The sequence below is a fragment of the Cephus cinctus genome, unplaced genomic scaffold (assembly GCF_000341935.2).
Source record: "Cephus cinctus unplaced genomic scaffold, Ccin1 Ccin1_scaffold0123, whole genome shotgun sequence".
Taxonomy (NCBI): Eukaryota; Metazoa; Arthropoda; class Insecta; order Hymenoptera; family Cephidae; genus Cephus; species Cephus cinctus.
Window position 1 is genome coordinate 302,109 of NW_014332857.1, and position 9,759 is coordinate 311,867.

A 9,759-nucleotide genomic window follows, 5' to 3' on the forward strand; every position below is an offset into this window, starting at 1 on the left:
CCCCCCCCCCCCTTTGTCTAAAAGGTAAAAACCAAGACAGTCTTCCCGGTACGTACGAAAACGATTAAATGAATTCATGAATAACTTAAAATTATTTCGGCGCACCTGGGCCTCCCGGCCCATAATGTACGCGTACGAAGTAAACACCGTTTCTTTTGGCTGTATTCCCTCACTACCGAATCGCGCATCTTTATTGCCCGTATACACATATATCTGTAGACTGTGCCACACGCACGGGTACCGTATACATGCTGACCGCGTCAGCTCGATTTATCGACGCTCCGCGTTATCCTCGAATACACTTACTGTTAATTCGACTTCTCGATGATCGCATACTTGCCCAAGAGGATATCGATACATTTGACTTATAAAAGTTAAATGGACTCTCTTAGGCCGTGTACGCGCATATACACGTGTTCACGACCAGTACGGTCGACTGCTAAGGTATTTTATGATTTCTCATAAAAAATTTCGTAATTCGTGGATATTTTGAAATTTCGTATATTTTCGATATTTCACGTTGAGATTAAAAAAGGTATATATGAACACCCGATAGCGAAAGGTACGTACAAGTGAAACGAAAGGAAGTGGTTGAATTAGGAGAAAAAAAAATATATATATATATATACACATATGCTAAGAGTCATCGAAGCGTCGAAAAATCGAGTCGAAATGTCGAGTGAACCGTTAATGAAGATAAAAATCTAATGCGTTACCCATAAAGAGAACGTCTCGAATTTTAAATTCGGGAGGACATAAAAATGTACTAAAGCACGCCAAGCCACTCACACGTTTACCGTGTACCGGCGTACACGGCCTATAGTACCTGGTGCTCCTTTCTCCGTGGTACCAGCCGTGCAGTGTAGATGCTCACCGCTGACGTCACGGCAGTCGAGAATGCGGTCAATCGGGGCTCCTTCGTCTTCCATCTCGAGCTTCGTCCTTCTCCCTTTCCTCCCTTGTGACGTCTGGCATTTATTCCGTCATGGTTATATTTGACGTAATTGCACGTGTCACGCCTTAGGGTCGTCTTCGTTTATGAAGTTTTTCGCAACTTTGGCCATGACGATACTTCAAAGTTCGCGAAGGGTCCAAGGGCACGTGTCTTTGTCCAGTATGGTTCGAGATGGCTGTCACGTTTGTTTACGTGTATATATATATATATACGCATGCTAAGTAAATATACTAGGTTTCATATACAAGGCGTGCACTTATGTCCATAAGGTATACGTATGTGAAAAGCCCAAGAGACCGGAAGAGGGATCTCTCTCTTAATCCATAGGAGCGAGAGGGGGCCTTACACCCAGCGTAAACTGGCATCGCAGCAGAGGCCACCTTTTGTCCAAGTTTATTAAGGCACCCCGAGGATTCCGCGGCTTCCGTTCGCATGAGCCACGCTCGAGTTACTCGTCGACCGCGCGGAAAAGAGACAATCGCCTTAGAGAAAATTAATCGGCGGAAATACCAAGGATTAAGTCCCGTTTCGTGGATAAGTCGTTTTATACACCCATTGCCGTCTGTCCAGGTGTAAAGTGCCTGTAGTACGGAGTGCGTCCGCGGAGCTTCCTAAGAACTTCCGGGTACCCGTATACGCGGTACTGGGTCGAACGAGACGAAAAAAAGAGAAAGTGGTTGAGGATCAAGAGAAAAAATTATTTTAAAAATGGGGTGCAAACGAAATTGTCGTAAATAAATGGAGCGATCAGGATAACACAGCACGAGCATCGGGTCCACGGGATTTACGGCAGCTGACGTGCCAACGGGGCGTGATCGGTAGGCAGGGTGAGCGAAGTAGGGTGGGTCGGAGGGGGGGGGCGATAGGACTGGGGCACGCGCCACTGACTCGGAAGCAACCCTTTCGCTATCCGATCCCGAGTTATTTCCAGTTTCCGTCTTCCGAGAGTTCGTTCACGTGGGGGCTAAACTTGATCATCCCTTAGAGTTTTCAATGGGACCACGATTAGGGGTTGCGGTATAGATGAACTGATTGGGATGACCAATGAAAAAAAAAAAAAAAAAAAATGTAATCAGCTTCGATGGGTCATTCGGGATAAAAATTGTCGACGGGTGAAATTTACGTTTGCTTGTGTCGTATATATATTTATGTTGGGATTGGAATATTTAATAGGTTAGGTTTGTACGACGGCAAAGAACAAAGATTTCCACCCGGTCGTAATAACCGGCGATGGTCCAAGCAGGAACCTCGTAGGCAGGCAACTACTTTGGAGTTTACCCATAATGCCTTGCCGCGCACCTACATAAATCTAGTGGGTCCCAATATACGTGTGTAACTCTTGGCGTAAGGCCCCGTAAGGCCTCCGTGCCGTTGGTCGAGTTCCCTTGAATTCTCGGACTCTCTGTCTCTCTTTCTCTCTCTCTTGTGTACGATGCGAGCGACCGAGAGAGCAAGTCCCAGTGGGTCCTTGCTGCTGTGGCTCAGTCAGTCTTCATCGTCAGGCCCCTCTTTGTTTCGTGGTCTCCTCACTTTATACCTGGCCGCTCGAGTTGTTGCCCGAATTAAATTATCGGGGATACACAATTTTTCTTCACCCACTGTTTGGAATCCCTTTGCCACCCTCGCTGTATATGCATCACCCTCCCACTCCCCCTCTTCCCCCTCTTCCCCCTACATCTCGCACCTTGGGTCTCATACCCAACTCATCCCTGGTGGGGCCCCCGAGATCGTAGAAGCGGCGCGCATTGTTGTTCGACTGTAATTTTTTTTCGACCTTCCCCCCTCCCCTTCTTTTTTCTCCTCAAAGAAAAACTCATTAGATCGCTCCTTTCGCCGATCGATTCACCAATCGATCTCTCGAAACTTACCGCGTTGGCTGTATCGCATTGTAATAACAAATGGCTGGCAGCACCTCACGATCACGGAAACACACATCGAATGTATACCAGGCGACCGCTAAATAACAGAGTTCTCGGTCTTTAATTCACAAGTTAATTCGTTAGATCGATATGTATGGTATCGGCGATTCGTGCCACGAGAATAGCCATATATGCGTATATGGTTACATATACGTATATATATATAGAAAAAAATGAGTGGGCCGGGTGGCTCCGTGCGTGGTGACGCTAGGGGCCTTATAGAAATCGTGTAAAAGGGTCTCGGGAATCGTCGAGAGGCTCCGGAGAAATATTAGAGAGCAAGAGACAGAGAGACAGAGAGAGAAGGAGAAACGACAAAACCGATATCCAAAGACCGGTAATTTGGTCGTCCGTCAGATGGCGCCTTCGTGACCGGCTAACATTACCGAGTCAAATCGGTTCGAAATTCAAATTCAAATGCGCCCGCGCGCCTACCCATATCCATGGCTCACGGCTGCTTTTCTACTAAACCGTTTTGATTATACTCATTTCGCCGGCACTCGGTGGCTCCTCCGATCGCGAGTCTGTTTGGCCCAGCCTATACCCGACCTGCTTCCCTGTCTCTTCCTGCACGAGTCCTTCGTTTCCCTTTATGCTCCATCACGTAAACAGGAGGAGGGCCCCCCCCCATCCCCATTCTTCCTGGAAATCGTGCCCCCGTCGATAGATACGGCAGATGCCAGACACACGGAGTCTTGCGCTGCCGCGTGAGCCTTCGCAACCAGAAGTAGCAATTTTTTTTTGTTCCTTTCAATTTTTCTCCATTTACGTATAATTCGTAAACAGGCCTTCTAACTCTGCGTTAACTCAGTACTCACGTCACACGTTTCACCGTAGGCCACGATGTTAACCGGTCCCTAGTCGGCGGGTCTGTATAATCGACGCGTGCATATTAATATCGCATGGAGCGAAGGACAACTTTGTTGCAATCTCGATATCACGTTGTACCGAGTGTATAGAGTCTTATGTCTCATTATTGTGTAAAATGTTAATTGCACTTTAGCTCGGCTCGGCAACATTGTAGCAACTTGCGACATGCGCTATGCAATTATCATCCCGCGGTATGTCGGCTCACGTGCGACTAGTAATTGCGCACGTCACTTATCTCCCAGCAGGTTGCGGCGCAGTGACTAATGCGATCCTAGAGCCTAATGCTGTCGCCAGTCGTCATTGAGAAGCCGTTCGCGAGCGGTGAACGTATTTGATTTTTTTTTCTTTTTCGGAGGAAAAAAATAAAAGACGACAAAAAATGGTTAAACCTGTATAGACTATTTCTATATAGACTATATCTGTATCTATATAGACTATTTCTGTATAGACTATAGACGAAATAGACTATTTCTTCGTCTCGTCGAGTATACGCACTTTTCTCCGTTACCAGTTGCCCTGCACTTTCATCCCCGTTTCGGTCCACGGAGTCACGTGTCCCGGGGAATATCTATTCGTTCGGATTTCTACCGAGACGCCGGGGGGTTCCCCGGCTGTTACCTGAAAGTGAAGCTCGGCGGGTTGAACGTTTGCGCGCCACATTTGAAATTCGCTGCCGTAATCTGAGTACGTGACCGCACGTCACGTACGCGGCAAGACGGCTGCCGCTGAATTGGGTGACTTTTGGCACCCCCGATACGGAGACTTTGAAAGGAGAGAAAAAAAGTATGCAACCCCAACCTCCTCGAATCTCGTATATAGGCGAGGCTGCCGGTATGTACGGTAGGTGCATCTACCCTTGACGTTCAACCTCCCCTCTCCTGTGCTAGCACTCGGCTCACTCCAACCCTCCCGGTCTCCCTCAGCACCAGCCGTTCATTGGCCATTGGCAAGATGAGTCGAAACTCCCTATGGGGATTTTTGGTACCTAGCAACCAAGTGGGGGAGGGTGTGCGGTAACCACATGTTGCTGGGACCTCTTTGTTAGTGCGCGCCGATTTCCAGAAACGATACGGGACGCCTGCGTGTTTTGAAAAATCATCCAGCCAACCCCCTGGCCCATTTCTCTACTCGTACGAACCCTCTGGAAATCTTTTAGTTTTTCACCTTCGTTCCGGTATCAACGCACGAGGGAGGCCTTTTGCATTTTTACTTGTTATTTTTATTTACTTTTTATCGACGTGTCTGATGATTTTTGGGCGTTGATAAGGAAACAAAAAATATTTAATACGAATTCCTCTTGGAACTTGACGCACGCGTCCGAGGGGGAAGATTTAAAACTTGGACACTACTGGGGATTTTTACGGGGTTACGTTTGTAGCCGTGGTATAGCTCGTGTGCTTTTGTTGGGCTAGGTGTTGGGTACCACCGTTCAGGATCTCTGGATTTGACTTTGCAGTTGCTGCGCGGCGCAGCATCATCGTCCTATGGACCCCGAGGATCCTTTGCGCGCGGCGTGTTTAACTTGGCGAGGAGTGCCGGGGAGGGGCGCGGAGAGGCAGGGGGGAGAGAGAATAAGTGAGGAAGAGAGAGAGAGGGAGGGAGTGAGTGCGTGTGACTGGTAGAGAAGAAACCGGACAGGAGAGAGGGCCAGTAAAAGTGACGAGGGTATGATGTTCGCTTTAATATCCACCAGCAGGTCTCTCTCTCTCTCTCTCTCTCTCTCTCTCTCTCTCTCTCTCTCTCTCTATCTCTCTATCTCTTTCTTTGTCTCTCTTATATACTATTCGTCACCGGTAACATCGACGATGGAAAACGTGGTTGCTGGGTACGGCAGGCAGCGCATGGGAAAACTGCGATGTACCAATACGTAGGACGGAAGATGAAGAGAGATAAATCCTTCTGCATCTCACTTCGAGATCTTGGAATTTTATAAGGGAAAGAAAAAATATACCCGATTATTTTCGTTTTTCCTTTTTTTTTTTCCCCCTATTTTTTTTCGTTGACTTTCTGGAAAACTCAAGAGACGCACTCGTGAATAATGATTCTGTGACGTGAGTACTGAACGTTTCACGTGGGATCCTCGAATGCCGGACAAATGAGATCCGCACTGAAAATACGCAACAGACACCAAACGGGGACCCACCGTTACTGGCTTCTTAATTCTTGATCTCGGATGAAATCGTGCCCGGCTCTTGATTTGGTAACACGATCCAAGCGTAATTCGGTTAAGACAATGTGATTTCTATCTGTATAAACGAGATACAAATATCTTGGACGAGCAGCGATTATTATAATGCGAGTCGATCTCTACGTATAGGTGCCCCGTTATGGGGATGCCTTGAGGATGCCCGATTATACGAGCACTCGAGCGTGTCGTTACATTTGGGCCTTGCCGTAATCTTTCATCTACAACGACACGAGGCTGTGCTCACGTTGCGACGCTCGGCGCGAGGAAGTCGCCAGATTGGATTTTCAAACTTGACCATATTTTTCTCCGTCCCCCTTTATTACGTTATACAACAGTTCTCGTGGGTTACCGAGAAGGCTTGGGGCGGGGCCCAGTACGCATTTTCAGGAGACCAATGGGATCACGGGCCCAAAATAATGTCAGTCTCGTACGATTACAAGACGCTCGAAACCATAGGAAACAGGAGTGACCCGAAAGGGTCAAGAACTGACTCGCGAACCCGTACGGGATATATGTAACAATGGAGACGAAATAGCCAGTGGGACCGATTGGGACCTGTTTCGTCCTTTCGTAGTAGGAGCCCGTAGAGCTGAGTAAATAAATAAATAAATAATGTTCACAGCATCCTGCGTCCTGGTAAATAAATAAATAGCCGGTTTTTCTTGCGTCTGACCAATAGGTCCCGTATCTCTTTGTCCAGGGCCCATGCGCGTCGCACGTTTTCGTGGGCCCGACGCGAGGATTAGACACGCTATACTAAACCGAGAAAGAGGAGTACGGTTGCTGAACGGCAACCATAGCCTGGACTAGGTCTGCTGGCAGGTCCTTGCGGGATTATGTCCGCCATTACGTTTTATTGTTTCTCTGGGACTGAGGCGGTACCCTAGGCCAGGGCGAATAGTGTCGAGGAGAATACGGATGGGTAAAAAGAAAAAGAAAAGAAGAAAAAAAAAAGGGATATGGTGGGAGAGCCAATGTGGGCCTTGCGTATCTCCTAAGGATCTACGTGCATTTTCACTTAGCCGGTACACGATACCCGGGATCGGGGGGGCCCGAAAGTAATATGGCGGAGGATGGATCATTAGTAGCAAATGTTCCAAGAGTACCTTGGGCCTGACCTCACACCCCTTCCTTTTTCATAAACCCAAATCTCTCCGTAAACCACCATAACGATCCTTTGGTCCATTGCTAATTTGATTCATCGACGTAGCTCGGGGACCCGTCGGGCCCGATTGCAATTTTCTTTATTTCGTGTTTTGAATTATTTTTGGAATTTCTTGGTCGCTCGATCTTGGAAAAAAAAAATTATAGAAAATCTAGACAACCTATCTGGCCTGACCGGTGGAATAAAATTTTTCACTTTCCACCCCTTCCTCGCGACGCCCTCGAACAGGCCAGGGGAAGGGGGAGGGTGAAGTCTCTTCGAGAAGGCCCAATGCATCATCTTTGGACGACCGGCGTCTCGGAGATAATTGCCGGGCCTTCAATTAACGACTGTCAGCTTTTCGACGGGACTGTCATTTTTTCGTTTCACTAAAATTTATCTAAAAAGATCGGCAAACGATACACTACCTGGCCCAAAGCCAACCACCCTCCTGGCCCGGTTTGGCTTCTCCATTCCCCGATGACCCATCTTCTAGGGTTACAGCCGAGTGTGGAATTCGTGGAGCGTCTTTACAAATTTTTTTTTTTACTTTTCTTTTTTCTCATCTCTTTATACGTAAACGTTTACCGATGGACGATCTGTTATTTTTTTCTTTTCTTTTTTTCTTTCTATCCATCTCCTATCTTTCTACGTGACGGTCTCTTTGGATTGCGCCGATTTATCAGCAAGCTTTTTACTCGAATTTCAGGAGAGATCCAACGGAAGAGCTAACATCACTGAGGAACCTTGCGACACGCTACAATTAGTCAATCTCTGCGTACCTCAAAGAACGACTGCACTTGTAAGTAGTCTCGAAAGAGAGGAAAAAAGATTGCTGACAAAAAGGATTATAAAAAAAAAAGAAGAAGCGAATCAAAAAATTATTTGCTTGAATGGCACTTTTTTGCTATACAACCTCACGTCTAATATACACGGCTCGCACCTAATCACTATTTAATGATCTTGCGTCACTCGCAGTTGTTTGTGTTGTGCCTGAGCACCTGATATGCACGTAAATTGATTGATTAGCGTTAAATGCAAAGAAAAGTGAAAAAAAAAAAGAGAGGACAGATAAAGATAAACGATAACTTTGCTTGGATAAAGTAGTATAATTTACGAGGGATCGCTGTTATTATCGTAGTACCGTGTATATGTACAACATATTCGTTGAGGATGTCCTTAAATAGATTCGCGCTACTATAACAATGGGCCTAACGAGGGGCCCTACCAACACTTATCAAAATGAAAAGTCCCCGAGCTAATGACGCGCCCTGTATTTTCTGTTTTCTCTCGTCACCCTGTGCGTTTTCTTTTCTCGGCATTCTCTCCTCTCCATTCAGATGTAAATTCTCATCGGTCCCATTTTCTCCTTAAGCTTCGAACGAGCGGGCAAGGCTCCGTTCGCGCGATTCTCGAAATATTTCCTTCCCTCCCTTATATCGCAGCGAATCGACATCCCTTCCGGCAAATTAGCGAGTTCCTCGTAACGCGCATCCGTTTACGCACACGCACTTAGCAGCTGTCCTTTTTATCTTTAGACGCCTATGCGTGTGTGCTTTGGGACTTACGCTACTAGCGCAATGACGGCTGCACGCCCAAACGGGCCAGAGGGACGGCTGCAGGACGAGGTGCAGGATCTCTTTGTCCCTTACGGAGATCCTTGCAGCACTGACCTGCTGCTGCATTGGCGTAGGGAACTACATACCCGAATATATACGTAAGGCACGAAATACTTTAGCTCACTGGATATCCTTGAAAAGAATTTTTTCTCCCGGACAGGCAGGGACTATGTTAAACTTCCGCCAATGCGTGACTTATTTTTCTCGCAATACGACTGGGCTCTCTCGATCTCTAACCTAGCGAGAGAGAGAGAGAGAGAGAGAGGGACAGAGGGACAGAGGGAAAGAGGAAAGTGAACTGGCGAACTGGCTGACTGCTGGATCCTGCAATCCCGCTGAGTTGCGGTTAACTTCTGCTGGGGCCCCAACGATCCTGGGGCCCATACACATTGTTACACCGATCGCCAGTTTGACAGGTCCCTCTCTGCTAGGTACTACTCCATCTCTTATCCCTCTTCATCTTATACATATTGGTATATCTATATAGGTATACCAGCAGTCTTCTAGGTACGATGCGTGCTTGGGCCCCGCAAGAGATTAGTGTTTGGAATTAGGATGCCTTTCGGGGCCTTATGGGATTCTTTGTTGGGACGTGAAAAAAGTCAAGCCTTGTAAGCGAATTTCGATCTCTGGACTCTTTTTGAAGATTACAGGATTAAGGTAATACGTAAAAAGAAGAAAGATGAATTATCGAATTTGGATTTCTGAAATGTTTTCTCGTCTTCCTGTACTCGCTGGAATTTATTATAGACCAAAAATTAGGGGTACCTGCATTCAGGTGGAGTGGTCCAACGGGTGTTCGGCCTCGTTGAAAATTTAAAACTATGCGGTGGGCGAGCTGACGCTGAAGAGGGTCAGGTGGGAAATCTCCCTTTGACTGTTGGGCCCACTTGCTGAACAACCCCATTGGAAATATTTATTCCGTCGCATGTTTCTGGATCCCTAGAATAACCCAACCTCTTAGCACGCAAATGACTTTGCTCACGGACACTGCACTTTCTCGTTGGGAGACACGGCGCAGGGGTTGGCGATGAACCGCTCACCAGGGGTAGCAGCCATAAACC

The 9,759-nt window shown here is 47.1% G+C and overlaps 1 protein-coding gene across 14 annotated transcripts in view; it reads left to right on the forward strand.

Moving 5' to 3' along the window:
* The window catches only part of LOC107275102 (voltage-dependent L-type calcium channel subunit beta-2), a 53,234-nt gene that overhangs the window by 13,346 nt on the left and 30,129 nt on the right, over positions 1 to 9,759 (forward strand). For 13 of the 14 annotated variants that reach the window (XR_001539614.2, XM_025080067.1, XM_015754889.2 and 10 more), the window contains one exon: positions 7,786 to 7,878. The exons of the other annotated variant lie outside the window; for it this stretch is intronic. Coding sequence is in view for 12 of the 13 variants with exons in the window: in XM_025080067.1 (XP_024935835.1) it covers positions 7,786 to 7,878 (93 nt within the window). In the remaining variant the exon portion in view is untranslated. The remainder of the gene's footprint in view (positions 1 to 7,785; positions 7,879 to 9,759) is intronic. 14 annotated transcript variants of the gene reach the window in all.